General features: G+C 50.1%; 1 protein-coding gene across 7 annotated transcripts in view; it reads right to left on the bottom strand.

The window, feature by feature from the left end:
• The window catches only part of PTCH1 (patched 1), a 67,029-nt gene extending 47,669 nt beyond the window's left edge, over positions 1-19,360 (bottom strand). For 3 of the 7 annotated variants that reach the window (XR_004478750.2, XM_033411368.2, XM_033411371.2), the window contains exons 1-2: positions 10,489-10,824; positions 8,658-8,850 (exon numbers count right to left, since the gene is read on the bottom strand). Coding sequence is in view for 4 of the 7 variants with exons in the window: in XM_033411368.2 (XP_033267259.1) it covers positions 8,658-8,850; positions 10,489-10,686 (391 nt within the window). In the remaining 3 variants the exon portion in view is untranslated. Of the gene's footprint in view, positions 1-8,657; positions 8,851-9,202; positions 9,483-9,524; positions 9,933-10,488; positions 10,840-18,866 lie in introns of those variants that run through there. The other 4 variants (XM_049711472.1, XM_004283034.3, XM_004283036.3 and 1 more) reach the window with 4 other exon arrangements.
• Positions 19,361-19,861: the final 501 nt, after the last annotated feature.

Genomic DNA, 19,861 nt, shown 5'->3' with positions numbered 1-19,861 from the left:
ATTCAAAATAAGAAAAAAAGTGGTTGGGGAGGGATGGAGGGAGGGAGGGAGGGAGAGAGAGTAAAAAAGTCTACATTTTCCTTAACCTCAAAATTCCTGTTTTTATCATCAATGTTTCTTAAAGCAATTTTCTCAGATCATTCTATAGAATGGATTTCTAAAATCAAGATAATATTATTACAGGTTGTTTTAACAATTCCCCAAGTCCAAACTGAAACCCCATTTCCTCCTAACTCACAAAATACTTCCCTATTAATTTTTGAAAACCCTGAATCTAGTCATCGTAAGGACTGCTTAGTATTTGATTACTTGGGTGTACAGATATGTCTAGGCATTCCCATTTCCACAGCACATGAGACACATTCTACTGGAGGGATGGCCCGAAGTGCTTAGTTACTTTCTCACCTCTAAATGATCATCATTAGATTCTTTATTTAAATTTAGAAACTGGAAGCAAACTGGAAGGCCATTCATTTTGCAGGGTAACTTGGGTTACCCTCCCCCCAATGCTACAAAACACCAGAGCAGCTCTGTGATAAATCTCAGGTTTACACACAGAAGGTGGACCGACCCAGCAGGAAGGGGCTGTGAAAGAGGCTGGCCTCTCCTTGCCTTGCTTCACTCAGCTTTCAACTTAACTCACAGCTGATAAAAAGGGTGATGCTCATAGTAACTTGAAGATGCCGCTCTGAAGACAACAGCTTTCTTCCTAGCAGCTCACCCCACCGTTCTGTTCTACATTTGATAAACTTATCTGACCCAATGAAGCAACATTATCCAAGCCACATCTTGCTCTCTTTGGCATCCCAATTCAAGTTGCTTTTCCTTGCCCGTACAAAGTATTAATTCAACTGGGTTTTTGTAGTTTCAAATCTTGACTATGCAGCCAAAAATACAAATGACACAATCACTACTGTGCTCAATGCAGAGGGCTTACCCCTCTCATTCCCTCTCAATCTCCTGCTCTTCTTAAACAGAAGATGGACCACCCTGCCTCATGGCACAGAGCAGTGTTTACATTGCAGTACTTGACTGTGTAATACATCTGGCATTTTTGGGCAGGATTCCTGAGCTAGGGGCCAGAAGCCCTTAAGCAATGATTTAAGGGGAAAAAATCATGCATATGTACTTAACAAAGCCCACTTCCAGTTCCTTTTGCTTACTTTCCTACATGTTTCATCAATAACTGAACACGATCCTGGTTGATGAATTGGGGACGTCTACTGTTTTTCATTTATTTTAACTCTAATAAATAAAGCTTGTGCCGCGGTATGGAGGCTTGCTTCTCACTAGCCTTGCCTTCATAGCCAGTTTTGGGACCCACAGGCAGTGTGGATTATTTGGGCCAACTCACACCTGGGTTTCTGGATTGGTAATAAGGCCCTGCCGCCACATTATAAACCTCTCCAACAACACACTTGTCACTCATTAGCAGGTACCTGACTGCCCACCAACAATACAGTTTCCTTAACACATGACAGCTGTTTTTCCAACTATGCTCTAAACCCCCAATACAACAAAATGGTCACAGTCCTGAAGGAACTGAGGACAGGATGCATATTTCTGTACATACGACTCCCCAAATCTCCACAATGGTCAAGCAGTTTCTCAATGGCAGCATTCTAATGATTTGAAAGGCTTATTTCTTCTGTCAAACTTAAAGATACATGTAGAAAAACTGAGATATTGCAGTGTAAAGGAAACAACAATCCTAAATCCAGTTTAAGAGGGAAAAAAAAATCTAAGAAGTATTACCATAAAGCACCTAAATTCAGAGTTTGGAAGCAAAGAGTAAAAAAAGTGTTTATATTTTGGTGGCCCTGATGATGTCTCTGTAGTCAAGGGAGGTTTCCACTGAGAAAATCCCAAGGAGCGTCCTTCCTCCTGGACTGCCAGAAACGCCTTCATGAGCAAAGCTGTCTGCTTTCTGGGACGTCAACTGACATTTCTCATGTGGATGGACCATCTAATACTGTGGCATCTGCCAAAATTTGGATGTGGAAACCTGTCCTCTTCCATCTCGATCTAAGCTCCATGTTCCCTTTGGTTTTGATGTGGGTTTCACCCAGGGAAAGCCTGAAGGTGGAACACCTGGGCTGGAATGTCACGGTGCACGTTTCACTTACTATCTCAGAAATGCTATGGGGCCCAATTCTTCCACATTTCATATGGTACATTAAGCACAGGGGACCGAGACTTGTTTCACAGTCCACATGTCAATGGATTCTAAAGTTACATCAAAAGCTCATTAAAATGCCATGACTCTTCAATAGGGGAAGCACATCTGCTGATAAGACCCCATCAAAGAGTATGGTCTTGAAACAAACCCTCACCAACCTACGAACCCCAAGGATGCAAATGGAAGCTCTGCATCTAGAATCTCCTACAGCTGATTTGAAATAATACATTTACTAATTTCTCCCTGTCAGTTTGTGATTAACCAGATTTACTACCATTTCAGATTTCACACTAGTAAATCCAGAGATCCACTGCGAGGAAATGATTTGGGCAGTTTATGAATAGGTGGGTAGAAGGAAGGGTGGGAGGCAGAGGGAGAGAAGAGAGGAGGGGAGATGAGCAAAGGGATATAGGTGAGGGAGGAGGGAAGGAGAATGGAGAAAACGTTCTGGGAACAGGTGAGCAGCAAAGGAGATAACAGTGTTATACTAATAGAAAAACAGTGCTAAGTTAAAACACTGTATTTCTGCAAAGTGGCTTCTATTAAATCTGGTCTCCTTTCAAATAATTTTAAATATTTCCATACTTGTTTTAAAAGCCCAAAAAAAATTTTTTTTTAAATAAAACATCCCCCTCCTCTCAACCAGTTGAATAGACTACTCCTCAGGGGCTAAATCTGGGCAGATTGCTGGCATGGACGAAGTGTGTGTGAGCGGGGGAGCCATATAAATGGCCCCTTCCACTGCATCATAATTGTGACCCCCCCCCCCCAGTAAGAGGAGGAGGGCAGACAAGTTACAGCTCAGCCCGAGTGGACAGAGCTCCAGGGGTCACAGGGAGGTCAACTTTGAAGGAGAAATCCCAATGAAATATAAACATGGCATTGTGGAAACCAGACAAATCTCCCATAGCTTGTCCAGCCTGCGTTAATCTCGCCATCAGCTGTGGCGCATAATGCAAACAAACCGATCCAGCGGTTCATACATCTGGAAACTGTCATCTTCTGAAGCCTCCAAGCAGCGTTCCGTGTATCTGAAACACCCCCTCACCCAACCCGACTTCTAAACTTGTCGGCAGGCAGCAAAGAGATATGATGATTCACAGGGTCAACTACCCTGGGAAGAAGGCATCTGAGGCTACTTGTTATTTTTAAAGCAATTATTGTTGGGCATTAATTTTTTTTATCATTTTTCTCCAGATATGAAAGATATGCCACAATTGCTTCCACCTGTAAGTGCCCACTATCAGAATCTAATCAATACCTATCTAAAAAGCATATTCTTGACTTTAAAAAGTGCCTAGGCAACCAAGGAGCAGCAAGGAGCTTCTGTATTTCATTCTTTTTGTCCCTTGTGACATGCCCAAAACCCCAAACTGACAGCCCCAGAAAGCAGAAACTGGGTGATAACCTTGGAAAGGGCAGTAAGAGCAGAGCCCACGCACCGCCTGTCTGAGTGACGTGCCTCAGTCCCTCGCTGTCTCTTTGGTTCTGCTGCATAAGAGCAAGCACCTGGGGAAAAGCGGTGTGTGACAGGAACATCTGGAGAACTAGACCACCAAAGAGCCAATGTCCTACGTGGGCTTCGGAAAGGAGCCGTTACTGCAGTATGAACAAAGTCCAGTGGTGTCTTTTATTGCTTTTTACAAAGTCACATTCATGCTAAAAACCTTCAGCCTACTGTGTTTGAAATGCACCGAAGTCTATCTGCAAAATTAAGTTACCTGAAGGAAAAGGAATAAAAAGTATTCGAATATAACACTTCTCCTTTCTTCTATGCCTACCCCCACCCACTCTCTCTCAACTTCATGATGTTTTTATTTGCTATGTAATGTAATTCTAAGAATAATCAAAAATTTAAATTATTTGCATGAAAAAAGTTAGTTACCTGGGTCAGTAAATACCGGGATGGGGAGGGAGGGGTATCTTGAAAATAAAACTTTTGCATTTATAGCAATGCTTTAGCAGCCACAACTCTGTCATAATAAAAGTCTTCCATCTGCACAGCATGGGGCTTCCAATTGAAATCTATTATCTAAACCAGTGGTTCTCAACTGGGGCAATTTTGCACTGCCCCCCCCCCCCCACATTTGACAACGACTAGAACATGTTGTCACAACTGGGAGAGTGCTACTGGCATCTAGTGGGTAGAATCCAGGGATGCTACTAAACATCCTACAATGCACAGGACAGCTCCCACAACAGAGGATTATCCAGCCCAAAATGTCAATAGTGAGAAACCTTGCTCTAAACTGAAAAGGATGGTGAAGCTCAATTATCTCCTCTAACTGCCTGACTTAGAGCCAAGAACACTGAAGGCTTATGTTAGCAACTACAAACTCTAGCTACAAACTCGAGAGCACTTAGAAACATCAAGCAAGCATTTTTTAACAAAACTTACCATTTCCCTTAAAAAAACAATCAGTCACAATTTGTGTCCTCTCTTGATACTGGCCTCCAGAGATGTTAATAACCAAACACAAGGCAATATGGATTCATTTCAAGGCTGTTAGTTTTTGCAGTAAAGGAGGCTGGGGGCTGGGCGAGCTTTGAGAATAAAACCAAAAAGCTCAAAAAGATAAATGAACATTCTGTCACTGGAGAATCATGACAACAAACTTGTGCCTGAGAGAGGGCTGGAGTGGGGGGTAGATATTCAGTGAGACAGAAGCATAAAAGTGCTAAGCAGAAATGAAAAGCCAACAGAGAAATGGGCAAGGTTAAAAAGAAGGCATTTCCCTTCTATGCCCTAAAGGATGAGAAGCACTCTGGTACCAGGGAGGGCGCTGGAGGCCAAATACACCAGTGTAAATCTTGAGGCAGGCAAAGAATGGCTAAAAGGAAGAGCTGGCAGCCCCCTCAGCCAAACACCCTGCACACATCAGAGACCTTCCTGCTATGCATCTGGACCTTCCAAGCCTCAAGGCTTTCCACATCAAACCTGATGCCCCAACCAAAGGCAAGCACTGGGAGTTCTCCCAGAGGCCACACCCTGTCCTCTGTGCCTTTGCCCAGGCTGTTCCTTTGGCCTGGAATGCCCCACCACCCTCACCTCTCCAGCCCTGGTCCTGACTCAGTCACCCTCCCTCAGGGCTGTCCTGGAAGGTGCCCCTGCCATCCTGCCACTCGTCTGTGTGTCCGGTGGGTGGAAGTCCTCTGAATGTATCTGGGTATAGATATACACAGTTGCCTTTGTGTTTGTGTATATGTATGTCAAGTTTTTACCCACAGGAGAAATAACATTTTCCAAACTGTCCCTCAGCATTCTCTCCCCTTAAAATCTCATGCTTTCCTTTCTTCTGTTGCTTTTTAACTAAGGAAATATCCAACCTCTATGCATTTGGTTTATTTAGTGTAGCAACCACACGTGTTTATGTCCAGAACATCTGCAGTCTCTATTAAGAAAAGACCATCTAACAGACTTCTTTGCTGATAGCGATGAAGAATTTATCTGACATTAAAGTACACAATGAACCTAAATTCCACATTGCTTCTCATTCTACTCTACTAAAGTCTAGGATAGCAGAGCATTCTTACTCTGAAAAGTAAATGCTTCCACTACTTGCTGTTAACAAGAACACTAAGCTCACTATGTCAGGAACAAGACTTCCTCATTGTTACCTCTACTCTGAATTTAAATTAAAATTATAAAATGGTATGGTGGCCTCCCTGGTTGGGTTCACTTGCATTTATGAAACTGTCGCTTCTTCTACAGGGGAAGAACCTAGCATGCAATGAATGAATGAATGAATGAGAAATCAAGGTCAGGGCAACAGGAGACCAGGTTTACTTAAGTCACTAGTAGGCAAAGTGGACATGGAGACATAGAGGATCCATAGCTTCTCACTTGTAAAATGGGACAATAATTCACTTACAAGTTAAAAATGCTACATAGGTTATCACGTTATAAAAATAAAAATAATAATAGATAGCTACTTTACTGAGTGGTAAGGCATGTCATAATATATAATAAATGGTAAGGGTAGCTGCTCAACAAGTGATAGTATTGAGTAAATAATACTTGGCCAAAGAACCAGTGTGCCACACTGAAACTGGCAAAACAGAACGGGAAGGAAAATAGCTCAGAGGCCCAAAGTAGGCAAAATGAGTCTTATCTCAGGTGTGTCACTCCCCAACACTCAGTCACTAAGCTAGAGCCCAAGTGAGAAAGCTAATAAGCAGGTTTCTCCTCCCGGGACTTGACGTGAGTTGTGTAATGCAAAAACATAGTTAATTCTAGAAATATTTATAAAATGTTACATAAATAAGTTACATTAGCTCTCTTTTTTTTTACATTCGTTCTCTTTAAACTTATTAACAATCTACTGAAAAGTCTTGCTCAAAACAACAAGATACAGTCTTTTGTCATCATCATGACACCCAACAAATCTGTTGGCCCAAGTAGCAGAAAGTGAACATTTGGAGAGAGCTGGGAGCCCCCTTTGCTCATCACCTGCTCTGTCTTAGAACCTGTGGTAGCTCCCCACAGTCTAGTCAATCACATCGTTTCCAAACTGCAGTCCTGCGGTCCAGGGCCCAACCTGCTGCCCAGGGCCCAATGGAGCCACTGCACCCTATCCCTGCCACACTGGGGATCTCCCACTGCCGGCTGTCCACTCAAGCTTGGGCCTTTGCTTGACCCCCTTCCTGAGCTCTTGCCTACAACTCCCTCCCTCCTCCACTCTGTAGGTCGCTCCAATTTGCCTCACCACTTCCATGGAAGCTTCTTCCTTTTTCCATTTAACTTTCATGGCTTACTGCAATTGTGAGCTCAAATTTAGTGCAAGTCTGACATTCAACTCTAGTAGTTTGAAGTGCATGAATTTGTGCGCTTGGAGTGCCTCACATCTTTAGTGTCACTTACAGTGCCTGGACAGTGCTAGGGCCATTATAGATGCTCAGTAAACTTGCAGCTAGGACATCACAGGTGCTTATTAAAACCCTTCGTTATCTATCAATGACAATGAGGTGCTGAGTTGAGGTAAATTATCCCATGGATTCAATCCAAAGAACACTTGTATTAATCACCAAGCTTCTTAAGGCAAGAATGTTTTCTGGTCTTAATTATTTGAACTATTATTTTGTCACTACTCAACGGAAGACACCACCATATTCTTGCAAAACACTGAAAGCTGAATCTTCACAAACAAGGCAAGATTAACAAAATATTCTCCAAGGTTAGTTCTCCAGCAGCATTGAGAGGGATCAATTATGCAATTATGCATGCAACTCTTCGGCTTCCAAATTCTGTCTTAGATAGCTTTCACTAGGAATGCCTCAGATATTCTGGTGTGAAATATCTACATAATTACGGCAATCCTTCCCTCCCAGGTCATCGTAAGAGATTCCCTAAGCAGTGTTTAGGGGTTAAAATGTTTCCAAACAGCAACTCTGTTACTTTCCAAAAACAATAAAAAAACAACGAACAGAAAATAAAAACAACCGCTCCTAAAACAAAACCCCTGAATCAAGAGAGTCACCAGAAAAAAAAAAAATGTAAAATGTTTCCGTCTGGGGTGTCAGGGGTGGGAGGTGTGATCTATTTTAAATTTACAACCACTTAAAAAAAGGGTTCAAGAACCCCCAAATTGAGGAATGTGGATAAAAGACTGGCATAACCCCTAGGAGAGCTCCTGCGGCCCCTCCCTCCAAACCCGCTTTCTTAAAACACATTTATTCTTTCAGCCTCTAAAACGCAGCCTTCCCCCAGCATAATTCCATTTTAAAAGCCCCCACCCGCGAGGAAACATTAATCTACTTTGCAAACAAGCGTTCTAGTCTGTGCTTTACTGCTTTTTTTCCAACTCTTTTCCCCCCACCCCCACCCCTTTTTTTGTACCTTGAGACAAATGTTTTTTTCCCCAAGAGTTGAAAGCTGTCCAAAAACAGGACCACACACGCCGCCGCCTCCGCAGGCCCGCGCTGTGCCCGCCCCCCGCCCTCCGCACGGCGGTCGCGGCCGCCGGGGGCGCGCACACTCCCTCCAGCCGGAGGGGTGGCCTCTCTCTGCCCCCCCCCCGCCCTCCTTTCTCTTTGGACGCGGTGGGTGGGGGTGGGGGAGGGAAGGAAACCGAGGAGTACAGCCCGGAGTCGAGAGGCCTTCCTCTGGCCGCGTCTCGGCGCGCGGCGGAAGCGAGCGGCGGTGGCGGCGGGACCTGGGGGCCCCCCGGCCTTGCGGAGTGGTCTGTCCCGCGGAGGGGCCCCCGCGCCCCCGCCGGCCCGCCCTCGCCACTCTCTCCCACAACACCTCGCAAAGCGCAGCGCCCCGAGTAGATTACAGCGCGGCCTTTGTCGGGCGGGCCTGGCTCCCGGCCAGGCGCCCAAACAATAAACAATTCCCCCTGTTGCGGGCAGGGGGTTTTCGCTCTTCACAGAAAGGATCTAGGTGTATGCTGGCAAATATCTTCATCAATTGGAAGGAAGGGCAGGGGGCCCGGGGTGGGGGACGAGAGGGCGCTGCGGCGGGCGCTGGATCTCTTACCTTCCACCCACAGCTCCTCCACGTTGGTCTCGAGATTAGCTGCCTTTAATCCCACAGCGAAGGCCCCAAATATGAGGAGGCCTACAACCAAGAACTTGCCGCAGTTTTTTTGAATGTAACAACCCAGTTTAAATAGGAGTCTCTGAAACTTCGCTCTCAGCCACAGCGGCGCTTTCCGGCCAGTAGCTTTCCCCTGAGGATGAAGCAGAAAGGAGGAGTGAGCGCCGGGGAGTCGCGGCCCGCGCGCCCACGCCAGCTTCCGCGCACCCGCCCGGCATCCCGCGACAGCCGTGAGGGGTGCCCTTTGGGCTGGACCCTAGGTCGGCCCAAGGAAACACGAGCGGCGTGGGGGGGCCTGGTCTTAAATCAAAGTCAGGCTGCAGCGTGGCAGCTGCACCTTGGTCACAGCAGGGGCGCCCCCACGCGCGGCCTTCGTAGCATCCCCGAGTGTGACTTGGAGGTCTGGGAGGAGGGGCTGCAAGAACAAGGGGAAGCCGAGGCAAAGAGGAGAGACACCATTCAACACAGGCAATATTCACACCAACCTGGGAAGGGAGGGTCTGCGTAAACCCCGCGATGGAGCCCAATGTTTAAGAACCAGCAAACCACGGCGCCCTTCCCTGCAAGTCCTGCCCCAGCCTTCACCCTTCTCGGGGTGCTCCGGCGAGGACAGAGGCTGGGGGACGAGAGCACTTTGGGAACAATGTTTGGCGGGCTCCCGCATCCTGATCCCCCGCCCGACGTGGTAGTAAATTGGGATACACGTGGTGAGCGTGGGCGCCGGAGCTCACTCGCGACGTATTTCCATAGCGTTGGGAGACGCCGTGTGAGCTGAATTAGGAAGTGGGGCAGCCATCTGCAACTTACGACAATATTTGTGATCGGAAGAGGGCAGCCACATGGATCTTTCCCTCCTCTCCCTTCCCTTCTGGTTAAACGTGAAAAGCAGCAGAATGCACAGGGGAAGAGCCTGGGCCGACGCAGGCGGGGGTCCTGGCTGGGCGCTGGCTGCTCCCGGCGGTGGCGTTTCCCCGGCGCTGGCCGCGGCCCCGGCCGGCCCCTGTCTGGGTGCTCGCCTTCCCCGGATTCCACACATTTCAGCGAACCTCGTAAACACAATGAACCCGGCCGCTCGGCAGACCCGCACCGCGGATTTAAGGTGGCAATTTGTTTACAACTTTCCCTTTCCCCACAGGCTCTGAGAAGAAGTGGCTCAAAAACTGGAAAAGAAGAGGGGAGATACCCTCTTGCGAGGATTATTTTTAAGGGAGCAGAGATTTCATGCTCAACAAAAGCAAAACCGGCTGCCAAAAAAGGAAACCACCTTTATTTCGGCTCCCTCCCCCCCCCGCCTCGCTCCACTCCGCCTCCCCCTCCGAGAGGTTAAGAAATGTGGCAGTATTACAGGGGTTTAGGCTGCAAATAGGGGCAGGGGCGCGGGAGTAGGGGGCTCAGGAGCAGGGTGCACAGGGCAGTGCCGCGCTGCGGCGGCCCTGGAGGTGGTCCACTGTGGACCTCTTTCCAGTGCTCCGGAAAAGGCACGCCGGGGAGGGCGCGTGCACACACACACACACACACACACACACACACACACACCCTCCACCCCCCACCCCCTGCGGACTTCAGACAGCCCTTTCCTCCCAGGACCGGAGGGAGGGTTTGAATTTTTCAATCCCCACTTGTCTGGTTTTTTTTCCTGGAAAGGGGTGTGTGTATGTGTGTGTGTGTGTGTGTGTGTTTGTGTGTGTGTGTGTGTGTGTGGCGGGGACGATCCCAAAGAGGAAGAGGAGGGAAGAGAGAGTGGGAGGAGAGGAGAGAGTCTGAAATGCACCTTGGAAATCTGCTCCAGAGCGAAGGCGGCGTCGCAGTAGCTGGGCCGGTGCAGATAGTCCCAGTCCGGCGCGGCGTTGCGGCGCAGCCCCCCGGTCCTTCTGCGCCTCCCGCCACCGGCCGGCCGGCCCGGGGTCCCGCTGCAGCTGCCGCCGCCGCCGCGGTCCTGGGGCTCGGCAGCGTTACCAGCCGAGGCCATGTTGCCGCCGCCGCCGCCGCCGCCGCCGCGGGAACCGAGGCTTCCCGGGCGGCCCGGCGCGCTCCTGCCGCCGCTGCGGGCTCCTGGCTCGCCTGGGCGCTCGGCTTGCGAGGACGCTGCTGGCCGCCGGCTGTTCGGGCTGGGGCTCCGGTTGACAGACCTGCTGCTGCTGCTGCTGCTGCTGCTGCTGCCGCCGCCGCTGCTGCTGCTCACACTGCGGGCGCTGCTGCCGCTGCGGCCGCGGCCGCTGCCGGGGAGTCAGACCCTGCGCCTTCCATTGCCACATTGCGCGGGGGTCCCGAGGTCTCTGCGGCTGCCGCTGCCCACATCCAGTTCTCCGGAGAGCGAGAGCCGGCGCGTGGAGCCAGCCTGTCCTTCGGGCGCTCGCGCGGCGCTCCTCGCTGTCCCCAACTCCCCCTACCCGTCCCCCGCCCCGCGCCGCGACCCCTTCACTGCAGAAAGCGCCAGCAAATCCCCGCCGCTCCCGCCGGCCTCGCTGACTCTCTCGGCGTCTCACGGGTCGCCCGAGCGGCCGCGGAAGGTAAGCGCAGAGCCGCCGCCGCGGGGTCCGTGGGCGCCCGGTGGGTCTCAGCGCTGCCGGGCCGGGGCAGCCGCCGCCGCCGCCGCTGCTCCTGCGGCAGCTGCTGCTGGCGGTGGCGGCTCCTGAAGCTGCTGCTCGGACTGCTCGGGCTGCTTGGGCTCTGGCTGCTGGGTTCTCGGTAGCTGCTTGGTCCCGGACTCTGCTTTCTTGTGCTCCTCGCTGTCCCGCTGGACCATTCTGCCCCAGTGCAGCGCGCCTCTCTCGCTCCCGGGACCTGGGGACTCCGCTCTGTGTGTGTGCAGCGGGCAGCGGCCGCAGCAGCTCCTTGATTCAATAGATGAGATGGAAGAAGAAAAAAAAGAACTCTCTCCATTTGGAGAAAGAGGAGGAGGAGGGGAGGGGGTGGAGGGGGAGAGAGAGAGCGAAAGAGAAAAAGGCTGGAGCTCCCGCCCCCGGGGCTGTCAGATGGCTTGGGTTTCTGCAACATGATTGGCTCGCGGAGGGCAGAAATTACTCAGCAAACATGACTATTATTAGCTGCTTAGCAACAGCTCACCAAAGTAGAGAGACCACCCAGGTAGGCAACCCCAGTGTGTGCATCCCCGGCTTCGGGGGGAGCCTCCGAGAGCGCCAACCTTCTCGCATGCAATACTTCCATTAAGGAATGCTCCCCCTCCCTTTCTTTCTTATTCCTTTTCTTTTCAACAGTGTCTTCTTTTTGTAAGATGCTTTTTGCGCGCGCACACACACAGACACCCACGAGCATTTGCCTCGCGATAGACACGGGGGAAAATGTAATTTTTTTAAGCGCTTAAACAATTTCAGAAATTCCTCAAAGAAAACCCTTTCAGAGGCACCTTGGCCTCAAGCTGCAGCAAATACTGGGAGGTCCGGCTTGAATTCCCAGGCCTGCACCAATAATGACAGGGTGGTGGATAGTGCGCCAGTGTGTGCCAGATTTTTTTTTTTCCCTTCTCTCTTTTCTTTTATAACCAAAGAGAAGACTTAGGCTCTTGCAGGGAACAACGACTCGCATTAAGATAAACAAAATGGAAAGTTAAAGAGGAAAGTAGGGACATTGGGAAAAGCCACCTTTCTTAAAGTTCGCTCCCCCCCGCCCCGCCCCTTTCCCTCTCAAAACCCCTCGGGAGCACAGCCCTGGTTTGAAGGAGTCAGTGTTTTATAAACGTGGAATCCAGACACCGAAGTAGTCTCGTGGAGGCAGAGGAGTTTTTATTTGAATCTTTAATGCGACATAGGTAAAGGAGAAACAACAGAATCCTTTTAACAACCCGGAGAAACAGAAATGTTTTCTCTAGAAAGAGAAAAGTTTTATTTTGGATTCATTTGGACCCCCCCCTTTTAATTAACCACAAGTCCCTATTTATTTAAAGTCTGTTTTAAACGTTCCCTCCCCAAACTGGTACGCATCGTGTTATATTTAATAGTAGCGTGACATAAAGGAGAATAAAGGCTTTGATGCTGGATTCATTTGAAACAAATTGTGCGCTGATTGCTAGGACTTGTCCGGACACTGCAGCCAGTGTCACCGAGACATGCCGGGGATTCGCTTCCCCTGGAGAAGAAAACACGCGACTCTGAGGTGGATCCTGGGGCCAGAGACAAATTAAACTGTATACACAGCTCCGACTTTTACGTAAAAAAAAATTTTTTTGAGAGTAATTTTCTTTTGCAAGTTAAGTTCCTCCCTGAGATGGGGACCAGATCCACAAACCCTCGATTCTGTCTCGTTTTAGTATTTTTTTCCTTTTCTTCTTTTTTAAAAATTGGGTTGAACTGCAGAGGGACTCTCGGCAGCAAGTAGCTGACTGAAGCCGTGAAATGGGGCAGTGTGGCTTTAAGATGCACACGGTGTGTGTTCATTGAAAAAAAAGAAAGGAAAGGAAAGAAAGAAACCCAGATGGAGGGAAAGGGGGAGGAGCGGGGGAGAAGGCGGAGCCCGTGCGACCACGTGACCCAGGGCCCGGCCGGCGCGCGCTCTAGGGCACGGAGGCCTATTAACGCGCGCGCGTGTCCGAGTGCGCCCGCTTGCGCGCGCGCCGGAGCTCCGGACTCCCCACGCCCGCGCAGCCCTGGTCAAGCAGGTAGGGAAGTCGTTGCGCTCGGCTAGCGCCAGGCGGGCTCCAAGTCTCCAGCGCTGGCTCCTGGGAGCCCAGGCGAGGCGCACTCCCCGCCGGCGCGGACGGACGTGCCGGACGCGCCGTAGTACATTCCTGAAGGCGGTCGGCCCCCTTACGTTACCCAATGCCTGCGCGGCCTCCCCGCGGCCGGCCAATCGCTGAGCGCTCGGGTCCCTTACCATTTAGCTGCCCTCTACCGAAAGGGACTGCAGCCGGGCGCGCCGGCCACCCGGGCGACCCACGCGGCTCCCGCAGGGGGTCTGCCGGCCAGCCCTCCCCGCCGCCTTACTTTCTCTTCGGCGGCTTACCCCTGCCTCCTTCTTTCAGTCTCCCCTTTCCTTTCTCCTTCCTCTTTCACCCCTTTTCTCCCCCATCTCTCTCCTCCCTACCAGCCTCGCCACCTTCCCTACAGCTTTTTCTCCTTCCTGGTTTCACTGGGAGGCCCTGCCCTCTGAATCCCAAACCGGCAAAACGTGTGCAGTACCCTGGGCAGGGTAGGGTGTCCTGCAGAATAAAGAGACAAAGAGAATAGAAGTGTCTGGGGGTGTTCACGAGATCAGGAGGAGGACCGGAGTACCCGGCCAGCGCGGAAATTCAAAACTCAAACTACGAAGGAGCACGTGATTTTGTGCGCGGCTCTGGGAAGGGCTGCGAAAATGCAGAAGGGAAGACAAGCAGCGTGCATTTAAAATGACAGTAGGTTAATAAATAATATCGCAGGAATATTGGGCTCGACACAGAGCAAGCTTAATCTTTGAGCAATATCCTGGTCTTCATTATGTTTGGTAAATAGTATAAATCAGGAAACGTGATTTTTTATTCTGGTTTTTCTCACTGAAAGGTTCTACAGACGTTTCAAGTCAAACCATTTTGTGCTTTGCCGCTGGAAATTAATTTTTAAAGATTGGGGGTGGAATCCCTAAAAAGACACGTCAGTCTTTTTATATTTGAGGCGTGCTGTATAGCAAAGGTAACCATGTAGCTATAGGCAGGGTGCTGTGTCTGTACAAAATTCTTTACAACGTTTTAGACCAAAATATTAGTTTTTCCACCCAATCTTTTATTTATAGCAATTTTAGCATAGCTACTTAGATTATGGAATTCTAAAATGAAATTATAGGCTATTTACACATAATGGTTCCCTATTACTCTCCGCACGCAGCTGCATATCCTCTTGTTTTGGCGCTGCTACATGTGCACCATTTCAATGGCAAAGCCTCTTCCACTCGGGCTCATTTCCCTGGGTTTGACTTAATTCCTAAACGTTTTGAACATTGATCTCAGGGGTTTTCAGCTCCCTGAGCTCCCTCACCCGCTGTTTGATAGGTTAACTTTTCAGCATTTCAGACAATGCTCTCGGCCTGTAAATTCTACCCATCGGTTCCAGGACGCAATCCCCAGCCTGGGCTCTAACAAGCGCTATCTTAATCTCCCCACCCCCACCCGCCGCTTCCCCTGTGGTCTGCTTTTTTCATACACAGAGATGAATTACTTTGAGGATCTAATTGGCCTTGTTTCTGTAACGTTTTAAGAAAGGGAAGAGGAGCCAGTGTAAAAGCCTGCTCGACTTGGGTGGTCAGGGCTGAGCCTGCCCCCAATTTGCCTCATTGCTGATGCATGTGAGTTCGACATTCCCAGTGATAATGTTGTTCCTAATCAATCTGCCCTTATTTACATTTGTAAGCATTGTCGGCTTTAATATGCATGCCCTGTGCGGGGGACCGCTGCGCCACACCGGGTTTGTTAACTTCAACTAGTATTCTCCAGACCTGAGATGAGGCTGACAGGAGGGGCCAGGGCTGTGAAGGTGTCTGCTGGGAAAAGTCCCTTTAATGGTCTTTCTGCAGCATGGCTCCCCCGTGAGAGTTACCCAACAAGTGAGAAGCTGGATGCCTTTTCAACCAGCAGGAGTTGCTGGCCCTCTTTCTTGAGTATCCCATTGTCCCTTTCCAAGTAAAGTCCATCTCAACGCATTAATTGTCATTTTGGTCTCCCCATCATGACCCAAGACTTCATTGGAATGTGTAGTTTCAAAACACATTCCTTAAACTCTTAAAATATGATTCCCTCATATCTTCTCTCTTCTCTGCTCCAATAGTCAAACAGCCGTGGCCACGCCACACACATCTCAGAAATGACATCTGATTATCCAAATGATGACACTGAAATAAAACATCTGCCCTTTGTGTTTGGACATTCCAGTGATAAGCAATTGTGGGAGCTGCACTTGGTGGAGTAATGAAAAACCACGATAGGACTTGACTTTTCACTGGTTTCCCAGATCCAACTAATTGGGTCTTTAAAATGTAATGTAATTTAGCTAATATTTGCAGAGTACAAATGAATGAAGGAGTAAATATATGTAGTAATTTGACCCTTGGGCCATGTTATAATTTTGTCTACGGAGTTTAATACTCTTTTCCACAAATGCAAAGAACTGCAAACATTACATTAAGTGCCACAAGTATTCCTGTTGAGAGGCTATGATGGGGAGAGGAATTGGGGATTTGATGTAATATTCTATTTATGGATGGAGAGCCCAGGGTACAGGATATGAGTGATGGCCCAGAGCCTGAGCAGTTCAAAGCAGGTACCTTGGATAAGAGTTGACTCAATTCAAGCCATTTCTTGGCTCCCTAAGAATGCCTTATTATTTTCTCATTGGCAGCTTTTGTATTTGCTTAAAGGTGATGGTAGAAAATGAGTCTAAAAGGGGGAGGGAAAAAAACGATTCAGCAGTCACAGAATGTAACCCCCTTAAGCATGACTCCCCTCCCCTTCTCCCTTCCATCTTCTGTTTCCTCCCCTATCCCCCCTCCCCAGAACTGGAGGAAAGGGAACAGCTCTAGCCAACTTGTCAAAATAATGCTGCTAATTACCCCTGATCTCCTTTAATGGGAAGCTGCTCCCAATTCTACAAAAGAGTAAATGAGGGGTCTACAGCACAAACCCGGGAGCACTGGCATTTTTTGAGCTTACAGTGAGCTTGGTGGGGGGAGGGGGTGGTAGAGGGAAGATGTCCTGAGAAGGTCCCAGAAATCTCCCCATTTATTACTCCAGGTTCACATACTAGTTTGAAAAGGGGAATTAGACTTTATGCAGTGCCAAAGCTATTGGTATTCTTTTGCTGGGAATGTCACCAACTGCAGAGAAAACGTTCAGTCTACAATGAACTTGAAAGAGAACAGCATTGACCCTTCTATTGATTTCCTCCCTTGTCTGTATATCTTCTTAGCCACATGACTTTAAGCAATAGGGATGTATTTCTGGAAAGACCTAGACTTTGAACATTTTTCCCTGCGTCTCTCTCCTCGTCTCTGTCTCCCCATCTAATATATCCACATCAAGCTCTGCATTTGGCAGAAGGCACGCCATTCACTTCCGTGATCTCTGCCATCGGGTCTTACATGAAAAAGAAGCTGAGCAACATGATCCCTTTGACCCACTGCTGGAGCAACAAATTTATTAGAGATATAGGCATGAGAAATGAAAGGGAAGTAAAACAATTCCAGCTTATTGTGTGTCTTTCTTTCATACTGCTAATCCGGTTTACACATCACGCCTACACGTCTCAATAGGGCTTTATACACTGTGGCAGAGGCGGGAGAAAATAAAAGGTGTGTGTGTGTGTGTGTGTGTGTGTGTGTGTGTGTGTGTATGTGTGTGAGAGAGAGGAGGATAAAATAGGGAAGACAGATATTTTAATCCATTCAGTACCTATTGATTTGCCTCATTAGTTTTTCTATCTGTAGAAAGTTGAAGATAATTTGTAAAAAAAACAGCCTTTTTTTTTTTCACCAAATAATTCCAAATGGTGCTAACTCCTATTCCGATAGCTTGTTACATTATGACAAGATTATAAGCAGGAATTAGATACACTTCTCAGTGAGTTTGAAATGAAGCTAATACCCCAAATTCAGAATGGGCCCATTGGTGTCTACCTCAATTCAACATTTTAATATAAAAAGATCTTGGACTCAAAGGTGTTTTATAGCCTTGTGGAAGGAAGCTGGGTGACAACTGGAACACACACAAACTCACAATTGAAAGCCCTTATTTTACAACATGGGTTCACAATGCACCTGAGGCAATAATTCATCCTGAGGTACCACCCAGAAATAATAGGTGACAGTGACAAAAGGTAATACCAAAAAGCATTGTCTTTCTTTGTGGAGGCAATTTAATTGCATGTTGAACTACTAGAGCCAAAAAAAAAAAAAAAAATCGAACACACAGAATGCTGAAAAAGGATTATTGTAGTAGTTCAAGACCTCAGTTATCTAATTATTAAATACTTAGAGCCACCCACGGTGGGTCTTTATGATTTACCTCTGGTTCTTTTATATTTTTCCTCCCTAGGGAGGAAGGAAGAACAGAAAGGGAGGAAGATGGTCTTCTCTCCCATGTCTAGGAAAATAGAGGTCTCTAGGTGTCTTCCATAGACATCAATCCATATGGTTCTTCTTAAGTGATGGAAATTGAGATCTGAAAACTCATTGCTCACCCACCAAGTAGGGGTAATTTTTAACATGAACTTAAATACCTAGAGACATACTATATGTCACCCCCCAAGGTACAGTCTCTGGAAGTCCTGTGGTCCCAGTGTTGGCACCGGGTCTAAATCGGTTTGGATCAGTCTGGCCCACCTCAGGGCTCCCCTCAGGCCACACTCAGCCCTCTCAGCATTGGGCTAGCCGCCCACCTCTTTAATGGTTGGCAGGCACCAGAATGCCCGATTCCGTGGGTGCAAGGGTCAACACATAGCGCTCCTACCCGTGGCCCCTTCCTGAACTCAGGAAAGCCCCTTTGGCTCTTCTTCCCACCAACTGCGGCCAGGAGGAGGATGTTTGCGCTCCGGGTTTTGATAAGGTGCTTCTCTCCTAGCCCTAGGCGTCCCACTCATTCAGCGTCCCGGCCCGGGTGCCGAGAGCACCGGGTGTGGGTGTGAGAGCATGTGCCCAGCCCCTCGGGCAGACCTCCCCGAGCTCCCGGGAGACGAGAGAACTCGGCCGGGTGCGCGCGCGCTCTCGGCCCGCACCCTCCCCCCGGCGCTGTCACTCTCCGCACCAGCCCTCCATCCCCAGCTCTGCCTCCGCTGGCAGTCAGTAGCCACCACCAGGCTGATGAGCGGAAGCCAAGGTGGCGACCCTTTCAAGCGTGAAAATGGGATCCCAGGCGACCCCCTCCGTGAGAATTCCCCTCGGAGCCGTTCCCCGGCCGGGCCCCGCAGCCAGCCCCCTCCCCGCCCCGCTGGGCCGGCCTCGGGGGGCGGGGGCCCGGAGCGTGCGAGAGAGCGAGCGAGCTGGGAGACGCGGGCCAGCGCCCCCGCGCCCCGCCGGCGCAGCCCACCCAGCCCCGCGGCCCCGGCGCGCCGCCCGCCCGGCCCGCCCGGCCCTCCGGCCGCCGCGCGGGGCGCCTCGGCCCCGCAATCCCGCGTCCCCGGGGCGCACGCCGCGCGAGGGCGAGGTGGCGGCGGCGGCCAAGACGGCTGCACTCACCATAGCCGGCCGTCAAGCCCTGCCCGGAGCGCGGGTGCCGATGGCGCGGACGCTGCGCTTGGATTTCACATCAATTCCTTTTTTCCCCCGTGCCCCCCTTTCCTGGTCCTCCGCTCCTCCGTCTTCTCCCCGTCTTCCCTGGTCTCCCCCTAGCCTTGTCGCCGCGGATCTCTTTGTCTTCCCTGTCGTCGTCTTTTTCTTCGTCTTCGTCTTCTCCTCCTCCTCCGTCTTTACAAAAGGAACGGAAAGTGTAAAAACCCCGGCGCGCTGGGCCGCCGGAGGCTTTCGGCGGAGTGCAGCGCGGACTCACAATTACAAGCCTGTTTCTATTAAGCAGTTCCATGGCCCTCGGCGTGGGTGGTCTGCCGCGCCATAGGCAGGACCTGTCAGGGTCACGTGACAGATCCGAAAACTTTACCCCTTTACAATAAACTCAAGGAAAGCAAAGTAAACTCGAGGAACGTGCTATCAGCACAGCCCTCCTGGGTAAACAGGCGCTCCCCTCCCCTCCTTCCTGGGAGGCGCCCCGCCGAGCGAGCTCCTGCGAGCCACGGCCGCCCCTCCCCGCCCCCCGCGGCCCTGTCTGCGGGGGGCCGCCGGGCGGGGGGTCTCCGCTCGCCACCTCGCCTTCCCCATCTAGTGCTCCCCCACCCTACACAAGTTATTTGCTGACATTTAGTCACTTGCCCGAACCCCCGGGTGGGGGGTGCTGGGGGAGCAGGGAAGCTCATTTCAGCATCCCCAGCACTTCGGGAAGTGTGGGGTGCCCAGAGCGCTGCAGAGGAACACCACCTTCCTGTCCGCAGTTCTCAAAGCCCTTTCCTGCTCGCATTCCCACGGAAGCCCCGAGAAGCTGGGAGCATTCTGGTTGACAGGCCCACAGGCTGACAGGGAGGCAGAGAGCCAGGGGAGCCGGGCAGATAACAAGAGACTCCCGGGGAGGGGTGGGGGGAAATGTTCAATGTACTAAGATGTATGTGGATTCGTGCAGCTTC

This window comes from Orcinus orca, chromosome 6 (genome assembly GCF_937001465.1).
Source record: "Orcinus orca chromosome 6, mOrcOrc1.1, whole genome shotgun sequence".
Taxonomy (NCBI): domain Eukaryota; kingdom Metazoa; phylum Chordata; class Mammalia; order Artiodactyla; family Delphinidae; genus Orcinus; species Orcinus orca.
This window is presented reverse-complemented; position numbering and strand designations above follow the sequence as displayed.